Source organism: Mastigoproctus giganteus, chromosome 12 (genome assembly GCF_048544385.1).
Source record: "Mastigoproctus giganteus isolate SK-2022 chromosome 12, ASM4854438v1, whole genome shotgun sequence".
Classification (NCBI taxonomy): domain Eukaryota; kingdom Metazoa; phylum Arthropoda; class Arachnida; order Uropygi; family Thelyphonidae; genus Mastigoproctus; species Mastigoproctus giganteus.
Window position 1 is genome coordinate 21,787,481 of NC_143586.1, and position 14,553 is coordinate 21,802,033.

Genomic DNA, 14,553 nt, shown 5'->3' on the forward strand with positions numbered 1-14,553 from the left:
GTGTCTCCAATGGGCAGATGTTAAAGGGACACAGCGTACTGACATCGGGTAAACAGTCACCTTTGTGGAGTTGCCTGGCCACAGTAAACCGCGATATCCTGCATCCTGTGCAGCTGGTTTGCAATGGATCCCGCTGTCTGGTTGTTGTTGTATTTGAGGTTTTTGGCACAAGGGCCTCTTGGGCCATATTGAGCCTATTCATGGTTTGAGTATCACTGATTTCACGTTATGATTAGATGCTGTTATATAAATTTATGCATTTTAAATACTTAAACAGATCCTCGAAATTTGCTTCCTTACCAAGAATATGTGATAAGGTTAAGGGTTCCTGCAAGTTGGAGAGGGAGCTGAAGCTGGAATTTCGGACAGATGAAAGGTGGGGACATTCAATGAGAATATGTTTTATTGTTAGGTGCGACTGGCAAAAAAAGCACTGAGGAGGAGTCTCTCCCAAAAGCAAATGCAGATGAGTTGGATGTGAATGACCGATGCGAAGCCTTGCCAGGATTACTTCTTGTCGCCTGCTCCTTCTAAAACTTTTGAGTCTACAGTTGAGGCTCTTTTTTTTATCTGGAACAGTTTATTATTGGTTTGAGATTGCCAGAGGTGAGACCATTGTTTCCAACATGTTTTTTTAATAATGGATTTGTAGTCTGTGTATGGAACTTTCAGTTGACTGTAAGTTCCAGAGTCAGGATGTTTAGCAGCCTCATCCGCACGATCATTACCTTGGATGCCGACATGACCAGGAATCCAGCAGAAGATAACCTTGTAGTTGGCTGTTTGATGGTAAAATAATTTAGACCGGATCTCTTTAAGAACGGGATGAGTGGGAGGAAAGGTAGATTGAAAGGCACTTATTGCACTTAAAGAGTCTGTATATATCAGAGATTGTTTGATATGATATTTGTTTATGTTATCTAGATCCAGTTTTATTGCAAATAATTCTGCAGTATAGATACTGCATTCAGTGGGAAGAGAGGCAGCTGTTAAGAAAGTGGCGGAAACTGCTGCTGCACCAACAGTCGTATCTGTTTTGGAGCCGTCGGTATAGATATGAACTTTCTCTGAGTTTTCCAAAGAATGCAGTTTATGTAGCTGTTGAAAGTTGGTATTTGCCAGGGAGGATTTTCCCCATCTTGAAAAGAAATTGTCACAGAGAGATATGAATTCAGTCCAGGGAGGTTCAGGAGTAGCAAGATCTTGGAATATATTCTTAAAGTTAATTTTCCAACTGATCATCAGTTCTTGCAGTCGAATCCCCGTGGAGCGGTTTTCATTAGGTTTATTATGATATAGGAGGGTGTTTTGAGGATCAAACAGATACTGCCAGCTGGGGTGGGCTGGAATACTTCCAATCTTTGCTGCATAATTTAACAATAACATTTTTCTCCTGAGATGCAGAGGGGATTCGTTTGCCTCAATATATAGGCTGTGAACTGGAGATGTTCTGAAGGCTACTCTAAGGGCACTATGCTGGATGGTGTTTAGACGTAATAGAGAACTTTTCCTGGCAGAGTCGTAGACAGGTGCTCCATAATCCAAGCGCGATCTTATTAAAGCTCTATAAAGATGTAGGAGAGAGCTTCTGTCAGCACCCCAGGACATAGCGGAGACAGCGCTTAGGATATTCAGGTTTTTAAGACAAGTATTCCGGAGGTACGCCATATGGGAAGCAAAATTAAGTTTATTATCTAGATTTAACCCCAACAGACGGAAATTGTTAGTGACAGGAATCAGGCTGTTATTTAAAAATATTTCTGGATCCGCATGTAGTTTCCGTTTTTTACAGAAATGAATAGCAGTAGACTTCTTTTCTGCTAGGGAATAACCATTCCGCAATGCCCAAGATTCTATTCTAACTATAGCAATTTGAAATTGCCTTTCGATGGTGTTCATAGTCTGGGATTGAGTAGAGATAATGAGGTCATCGGCAAACATGTACGATTGTACGGTATTTGGTACATCCCTTGTCATGTTGGTGATTCTTATTGCAAATAATGTTGGACTTAGAATGGAACCCTGTGGTACACCTTCCTCTTGTTCAAATGTTTTGGATAAATTATTCATGTATCTGACCTGAAAAGTTCTATGGCATAGGAAGCTTTGTATAAATTGGGGTAGATGACCTCTCAAGCCGAAAGAGTGTAGATCTTTAAGAACACCATACCGCCAGGTGGTATCAAAGGCTTTCTAAATATCTAGATTAATCATCACCAGATGCTGTCCCCTTATGAAGGCATTACGTATATTTGACTCTGCTTTTATCATTACGTCTAAGGTGGAACGGTTTTTTCGAAACCCGTACTGATTACTATTTAGCAAGTTGTTAGTTTCCAGGAACCAGATTAACCGCCCGTGAACCATTTTTTCCAGGACTTTACCTAAACAATTGGTCAGTGAAATTGGCCTATAGTTATGTGGAAAGGTACGATCCTTTCCAGGCTTTGGGACGGCTAGAACTATTGAGTGACACCAGGAAATTGGGTAAGCATTTTCTAAGAATATTCGGTTGTAGTAGTTTAACAATGATCTTTTTGCTCTGTCGTTCAGTTGTTTTAACATTATATAGTAGATCCCATCTGGACCAGCAGCGCTATTTGATGTTTTATTGAGCGCTCCAAAAAGTTCTGTTAATGTGAATGGCTGGTTACATGGATGTGAAATTCTCGTGGAAAAATTAATCTTATGCTGCTCTGCAGTTTTTTTAATTCGCTGAAAGGTTGGTTTGTAGGAGGCTATTGCTGATATACTGGCGAATGATTCCGCTAAGGCATTTGCTATTTCTCCCGGGGATGACAACTCTTTCCCTTCCCAGTTTAGTATTGTAGCTGGGGACTGAATGTATTTGCCATTTAGCATTTGTATTTTTCTCCAGATAATTCTGCTGTCTGTATCCTTGTTTATGCTTGAGGAAAAGCTAATCCAGGCATCTTTCTTTGCCTTTCGTCTTATTTGGCGGAACTGAGCTTTCGGTCTTTTGAAGTTAATTAGATTGGTAGTTGTGGGAAATTTACGAAATAAATTCCAAGCTCTATTTTTGTACTATTTGCCGTGTGTGCAATCTTGATTCCACCAGTAATTACTATGTTTCCGTTTCCCCGGGAAAGATTTTGGTATTGCAGAGGTAGCAGCTTGTAATATTTGATTAGTTACATGTTCTGTGACATTGTCTATGGGTTGAGATTGGATTATTTTATTGTCTAACTGCACGTGAGTTGCATATTCATACCAGCGTGCCCTACGAAATTTCCAAGTGGAGCGACGTAGTGAAGGAGAGTTTGCCCGTGTTTGCAGCTTGCAGAGAATCGGAAGGTGATCACTGTTCAGTGGATTTTCAAGAACCGACCACTCCATAATAGTATATACGGAAGGAGAACAGATTGACAGGTCTATTGCACTCATGGATCCTGTCGAAAAATGAATATAGGTAGGTTCACCAGTGTTCAGAAGAGTAAGTTGATACGAGTCCAGAAGGGATTCTATTAACTTGCCTCTCTTGTCAATAGTTGGAGATCCCCACATCGGATGATGAGCATTAAAGTCTCCAAGTAAGCAGAAAGGAGACGGTAGCTGTTCTATTAGTTTTTCTAGGTCATCTGAAGAAAATGAGAAATTAGGAGGAATATATATAGATGCTATTGTAAGAATGATGCCAATTTCAATGCGCACTGCCACTACTTCAAAAGGAGTCTGAAGGGCAATATGTTTGGAGGGTACGTTGTTTCTTATAAGAACCGCCACTCCTCCACGGACTGGAGAGTCGATATTTCTATCTCTTCTAAAGATAGAGTAATCTTTTATAGTAGGACACACTTGTGAATTTAAATAAGTTTCCTGTAGGCATACGCCTGCTGGATCATAACGGTGGATGAGATCACATATGTCATCTTTTGTACTGCGAAACCCTCTACAATTCCATTGAAGAATTCTTTCCATTAGGCGGTTTTGTTGGTTGTTTTTGTTTCTGACTGCTTTTTAGTTGCGACTTGTTTGCATCGATCCGATTTTCCTTTGTCTTTCTTTGGAAAGTAGGGACGTGTTACGTCCATCTCATCAGTCGCATGAAGTTCCAATATGGCATCTTCTGGGTCATTGTGCTGGTCAATATCCATTCTGGTTGAATTTGGTGGTTTCAATACCATGGTTTCTGTCACTTTTTGTTTTGCTGTTGGGTTTACATTAGCTGGAATGGTAATTGGGGTATTACTGGCTTGTTCAGTTTTTTGTTGCGAAGGACACTGTTTGGGGGCAGAGAGTATGGAGCGTGCCCAATTAGCGATAGACATATTTGGGGGAACGGCAACATCTGTTTGTGTACCTGTTGACTGAAATTGTTTAGCAGCCGTTGCATATGTACGTTTTGGATCTGTTTTTAGTATTTGCCTTCTCGCCTCTGGATATGTCACTTTATTCTCAATTTTATATTTCTGGATTTTTTTTCCTTGCTTCCAAAGTTCGCAACTTTTGGAAAAAGCTGGGTGATCACCCTTACAGTTTGGGCAAACAGAAGTCGTAGCAGCACATTCAGTTTGATTGTGCTCCTTCGATCCACAAATTGGACATACTGACTCACCTCGACATGCAGTTTGGGAGTGTCCATATTTTTGGCACTTGTAACACCTGAGTGGGTTTGGGATATAAGGACGGACACGGCAATGGAGATAGCCTGCTTTAACAGATGATGGTAGGATGGGAGTGCTGAAAGTAAGAATTATGCTCCTAGTGGGAACAAGAACACCATCTTTCCGAGTCATAATTCTCCTTGCTTGTATGACTTTTTGTTTACTTAGCTCTTGAACTATCTCCTCCTCTGATACAGCTAACAAGTCCCATTCTGCGATTACCCCTTCGAGGAGTTTAAGGTGGCATGGGGAGTAACTTTTATTGGTTGTCCGCCAAAAGTAGTCATGTTTAATAATTTTTCGGAATGCTGGGATTTCATGGTCTCTACAAGAAGATCTCCTGACTGGAGCCGCTTTACTGTTTTTGGTGAACCTGCAGCAGACTCGATGCATTTTTGGACAAGGAATGGGGACAGTTTACTCAGAGGCAACTCTGATAGAGAGTGTAGTATGAGGAATGCTGGTATTTCCTCTTGTGGTTGTTTTCAACCTCTTTGGTTGAGAGTAGTCATTTTCGGATTCATTTTCTAGTCTTGAGCTCGATGGCTCTAAAGGTGGAAAAAAACTGTTTTCCATCTTTGCTCCTTTCAGCCCCGGGAGAGTGGATTTCTTCTCCCCCGCTATGTGGTGTCGGTCCCTCTTTTGCCTGTAGGAGTATATAGCAATCATCACTGGGTGTTGTTTTTCGTGGATGGCCGGAAAAGAACTGTTTTCCATCTTTGCTCCTTTCAGCCCCGGGAGAGCGGATTTCTTCTCCCCCGCTGTCTGGTGTCGGTCCCTCTTTTGCCTGTAGGAGTATATAGCAATCATCACTGGGTGTTGTTTTTCGTGGTCCTTCGAACAGCTGTATCTGTTGTTCTGAAGGTAAGGTCAATGCGCACGAGACAATGCTATGGATGATACTGAACTCTGCAGCCACACTCCTCGCACTTCGATCTTCCTTGAGCTTCCCAATTATTTGACTGATGGGCAGGTGCTAAAGTTATCCAGATGTTGTCTACTGGCCATTTCATTGTCTGTAGCACTGTACGAAACCAATCGAATGTCTGTGACAATCGTGGTGAATTCTATGGTGAAGAGTTACTTATTCGAGGTAGTGCAATATCATGGCAACTCATTGTGAAGTTATTCACAATACGAGATATATATAATGATGCCAATCTTATAACTATTGTATTTCCCCATGTATAAGACACACCTTAATTTTGGGGCCCGAAATTTGAAAAAAATTTTTTATTCATCATAAAATTCATACAACTCCTCATCACTGTCAAAACTCCCCTCCATTAGCTTGTCCTCATCTGTGTCTGATAACAAATCACTGTCTTCATATATTGTCTCGTCCTCAGTTCCATCTATGGCATTTGAAATGCCACACTTCTTAAATGACTTGACAACGATCTCAATCTTGATATTACCCCAGGATCTTTTCACCCAGGTACAAACTTCTCCCATAGTTGGTTTCTTCCTGCTGGTGTCAAATTGTCCTCAGAAGACCTCATCCATTGGTTCCATTCGTCTCTCATGGCAGCTTTGAAGGGTTTGTTAATGCTGAAATTAAGTGGTTGGAGCTGGGATGTCAAGCCTCCAGATATGACGGAAAATTTTGTTTTTTGCTCTGCAGCAATCTTCTTTGTGTTTTTTGTTATGTGTGCCTTGAACTGATCAAGCACCAATAGGGCAGGTTTGCGTGAGCCCCACCAAACTTTCTCAAACCAGATCTTCATCCCATCCTGATCCATCCAACCCTTGTCATGAATGTGGACAATCGCTCCTCGAGGAATGTCTTCTTTTGGCATTGTTCTGCATTTGAAAATCAGCATAGGAGGCAGCTTGGTTCCGTCGGCACAACAAGCTAGAACAATTGTATAATGGCTCTTTTCCTCTTTTCGTATCCACTTGTCTTCACAATTACAGTTTTCACCCCCTTCTTATCAACAGTTCTGTTACTTGGGACATCAAATTGAAGGGGGACTTCGTCCATATTTTCAACCAGTCCCAACTCAAAGTGATGTGTCTTCCGACATTTAATGACAAAACGATGAAATTCAAGGATCTTCTGCTCATAGCTTTCAGACATCTTTTGGGCAAGTCTGGTGCATGTACGCATGCTTAGTCCATTCCGTTTCATGAACCTGAAGCACCAATTGTGTCCTCCTTTGAAATCAGTAACTTCTTTTTCATCAGCAATTCTTCTTGCCTCATGCTGAACCATCTTTGTGGACACAGGAATTACAATTGCCCTTTGCTCTTCAATCCATATCTTCAATTCCCTCTCTAAATCAGGCCATTTTGCTGACTTGTCTCTCATGGCCTTCTTCTGCCGTGGCGTTTTAGGGTTTCTTCTTCCCATGGCCAGTCTCGGATTGTTTTCTCAGTTGGAGGAGGACCAAACTTACGTTCAGCAGCATGATTTCCATTCACTTTTGCAAACTGGATCACTTTTATCTTGAATTCAGCACTATACGAAAATCTTTTCTGAGCTATTTCTGGGCAGAACGTGGCAAAACATAACCTAATATACCGGTAACAAGTGAAAACAATGAGCGCAAAGACAACACGCGCGAAAAAGTGGGAAATGCAAGTAAAAAAATCTACAACCACTGTATAAGACGCACCCAGTTTTTAGAACCCAAATTTTTCGAAAAAGAGTGCATCTTATACATGGGGAAATACGGTATTTAATAGTTAGCTGCAAGCAAATCTGATACATTTGCACTAACTTGTAAGCATGTGAAGGGAGGTTATTCCAAAATGCTTAAGTAGAAGGGATAAATGAGGAAGAGAAGAAGTTGTCCTGCAAGTTTGAAGTTGGACAGTAAATGGATGTTGACTAGTTGTGGCATGTGTTTGGACTGATTTGGAAGGCACAGAGGTAATTACAGAAGCCAATTCAGAAGAACAGTGCCTATGGAAGTATTATTTATAGAAAAATCATGCAACAGAAACAGAACATCTATGAGATAGAGAGTGTGGAGATACTCTGTGAGAAACAGGTCATTAATTAACTTGGCTTCCCCTCTTTAGAATGGAGCCTACAAATGTGGAAAACCTTTTGGAGCACCACCCCAGATGTGGTTACAATATTCCATAGCAGGGTGGATTTGAGATTTGTACACAGTGAATAGTTGTTTATAAGAAAAGCAACAATGACTTCTTCCAGTCAGTGGAAATTGTCATTGATATACAAGAGGAAAAGAAGGAGAGAAAAAAAACATGATCAAAAGCCTCAGAAATGTTAAGAGCAACTGCTTGAGTTTCACCATTGAATTTGTCCACAGTTATTCTAAATTCAATAAAATTTACAAAAAAATATAAAATAAATAAACAATATATATTTACAAAAAAAATTATTAAAATTCACATGTCCCTTGGAAGGAAGTACACTATTTAACCATACGTAGTGTAGTGTACTTCCGATGGATGTGTGAACTTTTGTAAATATTTTCAAAGTTCTTTTTTTCCCTTTTTTTGTAGTTATTAACAATCTTTATATTTCTTGTTTATCGAAAATCAGTATTAAAAGTGAATAAATTGGGAAACGAGGCCAAGATACATCAGAATATTGTCTGTCCATCAGTTGTGTTCTAAAGATCAGTTTATCTGTTTTTTCTGAAAAAAAAAAAAAAAAAACAAGGAACAGAAAACTACCAATTAAAAAGAAACAGAAAAACTTTAAAAAAATCACATTTAATTTCAGTGTTTAACTTCACCTGACATTGGAAGAGTCTACTGCACAATACAGAGGTGGATCCTGCGATATGCTTGCTACGTTGACATCAGCTCCCGAACGAAGTAATTCTTTGACGCACTCTGGTTTATCTGCATGACAAGCAACATGAAGTGGAGTATGTCCATCATTATTGAACTTGTTAATAATTGCTTCAGGAGACCTTGCTGACAATGCCTAGAACAAATATATTGTGAAAGCCATATCAAGTACAGTAAATAAAACTAATAGTTTTAGTTATGGTATTATTAATAGCATAAGTGTTAGTTATTCATGCTATATATAGTAGACTTATAAGCTTTTGCTCATTAGAAGTTTTGATAATTTGGCATTCATGGGACCCAGGAAGTAATATCAAATATTTTGGGTTATTCAAAACTTATCTAAAAATACTTTTTAAGATTCAAGTTACTCAAATGTTTTTGGTTGTATAAGGATATGTTTGTATGCCATTTATTTGATTTCATGCCATTTTTATTTTATGCCATATATTTCACAATTGGTTAAAATTTTTTTTGACTGTTCTTAATGTCAGACTTAAATGTGATTAAAAATTCACTAATTCATGGCATTAAATTATCCAAGATAATATGATTTTTGGAAATGTATACAGTCAGTCCTCATATAGCACGATAGTTGTGTTCCTAGAAATCCTCGTGCAATATAAACAACAGGCCCTACGGGAAAAATAGGGTTAGGTGCCGACCACCCAAGATTGAACACACATTTCTAACCAAAACATTACCAAACACAATAAATAATCATAATAAAATACTTACGTATTTTATTACGACTATTATGTAATAAAATATTGCTAATGCTTTTGCTTCTATTGTAAGCTAACTTGTTCTTCGTTTGATTTTCTATCCAAATAGATGACAGCTGTTCCATCGCTTCCAATTCTTTATGTCTTGATCTAATGGATTTTAATTATACTTTGAGTTGTTCCTCTATGAAAGTTGTTTTTATTTTCTCTGCATTCTTTATAATTCTTGGCGTTGCCTTATTTAGGCCTGTAGCACATGCAATATCACAGTCTTTCATTTTGCTCAAAGCGTTTCACAATTTCATATTTTTTTCTCTATCGACAGAGGCAGACTGGCCATAAGCCTTAGCGGGGAAACCCTGGTGGGCTGAAGGCCAGTGTGATTTTGGCCATAAATGCTAGTATGAGGCCGCTACAAATTTTCCCAGGTAAGAATTTTTTCACTCAGTCCGCCTCTGTTTATCGATACTGCTTTTCTTTTTCTCTCTGAATCTGTAGTATCTTCACCAGGATGCTTCCTTTTTACTCATTTTTAAGGAATAAAGCACAATTACAAAATGAGGAGGCGCATTTGATACACATAACAAAGCTGCGCACGTGTAGCAACTGAATAAACAACACTGTAAAAGGCAGAGATACACTATTAACACCTCACTAGCTCACATTTTACTAAAGCACATTTCTGGGGGTTACTACCATAAAACAATAAAAACGACTTCCAGTTGCACTCCTGCTAGTGGAATCTGTTATAAACTGGTAGTAAACTCGATCTAATTGCATTTGCGATAATAGCGATAGCTGGAATTGTGTGGGTTTTTACATTATTATGGTGAAATGCGTTTCCCCTTCACTGATATAAAAAACAAATACATTTTCTGAATCTTCTCTTCATTCCTATCATGTTGCGTTCAGTTGGGGTGATTCTGCGTTCGATTGCCATTTCTTGTAAACACAAAGGTGAATCGTGCATAAAGGACTGACTGTACTTCAGTCCAGTTGAAAAGTTGGCTGCAGTTTCTAGATGCACCATGTCTGTCAGTGCAAAACAAACACATGCTTGGATGGTCCACTAATGGTCCTGGATTTCTATTACCCTGGTTTTGCAGCAGGGAACAGAGAGAGAGAGAGAGAGAGAGAGAGAGAGTGTGTATTAATATAAGCTGATATTAAAATATTATGGAACTAATATTAAAAGTGGTTCAGGATGAAAAGACTTGGGAATTACTATTCAGTGAGACAAAATTTTCCATGCAGTACACATAAGTGGCTAGGAAAGTACATGTCTGTGATATACAGAGTAGGGAAAACAAGTATAGAAAAGGATGCCATTATATAAGACATGCTGAGACTCATTTAGAATACTGTTATCAAATCTGGCAACCACACTTGAAGTAAGACAGACTTCTAAAAAGGGCTCAAAAGCAGGACAGCCAGATTGTTGAGGGATGCTAATCAATGTTCTTATGAAGAATTAGAAGGCACAGACTGCAAAGCTTGATAATTATGAATATGGGGGGGGGGGAGCTGAAGAGAATCAGTAAAATGAAACAAGGGAGGAATATTTTCATTAGTAGAAGAAAGAAGAACCAAGAAACAAAAAACACAAAATTCTGGAAATAACAGAAGGCCTAATCTCACGAAGTTTACTTTCGGGCAGTGTGTTGTAGATCATTGGAATGAACTGCCTGTCACAGCAATTTAAACAATAACACTGGACAACCTGATTTTCACCTCCACTATATATCAGCTGTTTGCACTCAAATTTTATGCATAAATTTTGAAAATAATTCTTAAAATTTCACATCACATCACATTTTCTACATAACACAATTCATCATACACATCACATCTTCTATATCATCTACAATTTTGGGAAGTAGATATGACACTGATCTTTTGTGTTATAGGCAAATAATAATGATTGCATGTGCCCACAGATGGCAGTAATGGTGAGGAGGGTTAAAATGTTCGACCTTGTCTCTCTACCTCACATACCTCTTTTAGTAACAGAAAGAGGTTGTATTGTTTATTTTTTCTGTTTGCTTACATTATAATTTTTAAATGTTTAAGTAGAAGCAAAGGAAGTATCCGAATTACCTTGACAATTTCTGCTACATGCTTTCTCAGTTTACAACAAAAACTCAGAGGAAGAAAATTTTGCAGAATTACTTTGCTGGAACTGTCCACTTCTAAATGTGAATATTCTTTGTACTTTGATTCTTTGATTAATAGATTTTTTTAAATCAAAGTACAAATACAAAGAATATCAAAGTACAAAGAATAAATTCTTTGTACTTTGATATTCTTTGATTAATAGATTGGTAATCAGGACAAAATTTGAGTTCTGTGTATGTGCTGTATTATCTGCACCACAAATGCAAAATATGGCTAACTGAGAAAATTAAAAGAATGCTTTTGCTGTTCTTATGGTGTGGCAAGAACTGTGCAACCACATTCACAATTGCTATTTAACATGACAAAAATATCAGGGATGTCCAGAAAAAGTAAGCACAACATCAAATATCCTAACATATCATCTGCCTGTTCCACATAATGAAGGCCTGTCAATACCAGATCCACCAAAACCATGGGGTAAAAGAGGCAGCAATGAATATAGTGAGGATTCCTGTGTTGCAGGCTTTGTCGGACTGTCCACTTCAACATTTAGATTTGGATACCAACCAGCAACAATTGAACCAGCAAGAGTTGAATAACTTAGTTTGTGATTTAAATTTAATAATGGTTTGCTGAATGAACTGGACATTAAACAAAATCTAAATCTAAATGGGGTATATTTAATAAGGCCTCAAAATTAAGTTTAAAAGCAGCTTTGCTGCACAATGGAAATGCATTCCCATCAGTTCCTCTACTTTGTTCTGTTGGCTTGAAAGAAACATGAAAGAATGTCCAAGATGCTAAGTGTAATAAAGTGCAATGACTTTAATTGGAATATCTGTGGTGATCACACAGTGGTCTACAGGAATGTTTCACAAAATACTGTTGTTTTTCTGTTTGTGGGATAGTCGTGCAACAGAAAAAAATTATACAAGGTATATTCAAAAAGGTTTTGGAATTTTATTGCCTATAAAAGTTTATTGAGTGAATAGTTTAGCTTACTAACCTGATCACCTTCAAAGTACCTTCCTTTTTCATACACACACATGCTCAGTCAATCCAAAGATTTGAAACTTTCTTCAAAATCATGTTATTTTTTTTTAGCACATGTAGGACTACTCTGGCATTTTCTTTGATGCCATCCACTGTAGCAAAATGACAACCTCAATGTCCCATTTTCAGTACAGCCAGAAGTCAGAAAGTGCAAGAACTGCTGAACTAATATTGCTGTGTGACTGGGTGTATTGTCATGGTGTAAGATCCAGCACCCTTCCATTTTTGAGGTCATCTTTGCCTCACATTCTCACACAAATATGTCAAAACTTCAATATAGTAAGAAGCAGTACTGATTCTCTCCCAGTCACAAACTTGTAGCACACTGTGCTCTCATCATCAAAAAAAGTGATCGGCATGACTTTGATGTTGGATTTTGTTACATGAGACTTCTTGGGCTGTGGAGACATTTTTATGTGCCATTTGTATGTTTCCACCTTGGTCCTGAGGTCATAGGCAAACACCCAACTCTCATCCCCAGTAACCATTTTTTTTTTTTTTAGGTGGCTCGGATCCTCCACAGATTTTTTATTCAAATCACCTGCGATGGCTTTGGTGCAGTCCATTTGATCATCTGACAGCAAGGGTGGAACAAACTTGGAACAATATGTGGCACATGTTGTTCCAAGTGTTCAACATGTGGCACATGGAACAACATGTGGCACATCCCTAAATTTTGCATTGGGACTGTGCAAAATTACTGTTGCCTATAGATAGTCCATGCAAAATGATAGGCAGATGAGTTGATGAGATTGCGTCATGAGAAATCTCAACAGCAGCTATTCACCTATCATTTCGCATAAGTCCCTTCACCTTCATTGTTTCATGAAGTCCAAGGGCATCCACTGCAAGTTTCAACTTCAAGTGTTTCCTATCCATTTTTAAACCACTCATAAACTGCTGTTTTCTTCAATCATCTCCATAAAATTTCTGTAATGCATGCGGTGTCTCTGTAGCACTTTTCCCAACTTTAAAGAAGAACTTAATGTTATCACTGTTCAAACTGCAACATTCTGCAATCAATCAGCTGTGATACATGGTGGTTGAGTCAGTTCCCACTTGACAAGCATGCGCACCGAGGTCAACATCAGTACCCCATAAAACCTTATAGTGAAAACCATTTAAATACCAGCAAGTGATTCTGGCAACTTTTTGAATGTACTATATTTTTGCTGAAGTGGGGAAAAGGGAGAGGAAATTTTATGAGGAAATATAATAAAATATTTTCCACTAATTGATCCAAAAAAAAAAAAAAAATTCTTCCACCTATACATAATTTCGCATAATGTAATGCTTAGACGAATAAAGTTTGTTAAGGCTCTGGATAAAGAAGGAAGCAGATTCTGCCACCTAATGGAAGTGTTTCCCAATTTAACAGATGCAAAACTCAAAGAAAGAATTTTCATTTAGCCTGAAATAAACCCCTCAGAGATGATATATTTGAAACAAAGCTTCAAGATACTGAACTAGCAACTTGGTGATCGTTTAAAGCAGTTGTGTATGGATTTCTTGGATAAAGTGAAGATAATTATGAATCCATGGTGTCAAATTTAATGAAATGTTATAAAGATACGAGCTGCCGAATACCTTTAAAAATTCATTTTCCTCACTCCCATCTCATTTTTTTCCCCTAAAAATTTGAGAGATTTAAGTGATGAGCAAGGGGAATACTTTCATTAGATGGGAAAAGAGATAACAAGGTTGCTGAATACTGATATGATGGGAGATTAGCTGGTTTCTTAAGAGGAAAGCAAATTAAACTACAAGAAATACTTTAAAAAAAGAGACTGTATATGGTACATTATATGTCTGATTAAATATTTTAAACTGAAGAAAACTCATTAAGAAGATAAGACACAGAGCTGTAGATATTACATTTTAAAGTCTATCCTTATTTTCCTCTACAAAGGCATCAGATGTAGTGGAAGAGAGAATCGATCTGTTATAGAGAATAAACAATTGAAAATAGAAATCAAAAACAATTGAAATTGAATATTTTCAATTGAATTTTTCTGTAACAGATCTCCATTCAACAATAAAGGGACTCCAATACCGCCAAAGCACAAAAATCCTGTTTTGATTTAATGCTACAAATGAATTTCCGCAATAAATTTTTGATGAAATTTAAGATTTTTAATTACACCCTGGTTACATGGCTGCAATATGCTTGCGGTATTAGGTGGCAACAAAGATTAAAATGACAGACTGCAGGTTTACTTTTGGATGGGCAGATCTGCTATTAACAATCAAAATGACTTTGTGCT

General features: G+C 38.0%; 1 protein-coding gene across 2 annotated transcripts in view; it reads right to left on the reverse strand.

The window, feature by feature from the left end:
* The window catches only part of iPLA2-VIA (calcium-independent phospholipase A2 VIA), a 173,291-nt gene that overhangs the window by 106,795 nt on the left and 51,943 nt on the right, over positions 1-14,553 (reverse strand). For both annotated transcript variants that reach the window (XM_090386690.1, XM_090386689.1), the window contains exon 5: positions 8,339-8,532. In XM_090386690.1, the coding sequence (XP_090242816.1) occupies positions 8,339-8,532 (194 nt within the window). The remainder of the gene's footprint in view (positions 1-8,338; positions 8,533-14,553) is intronic.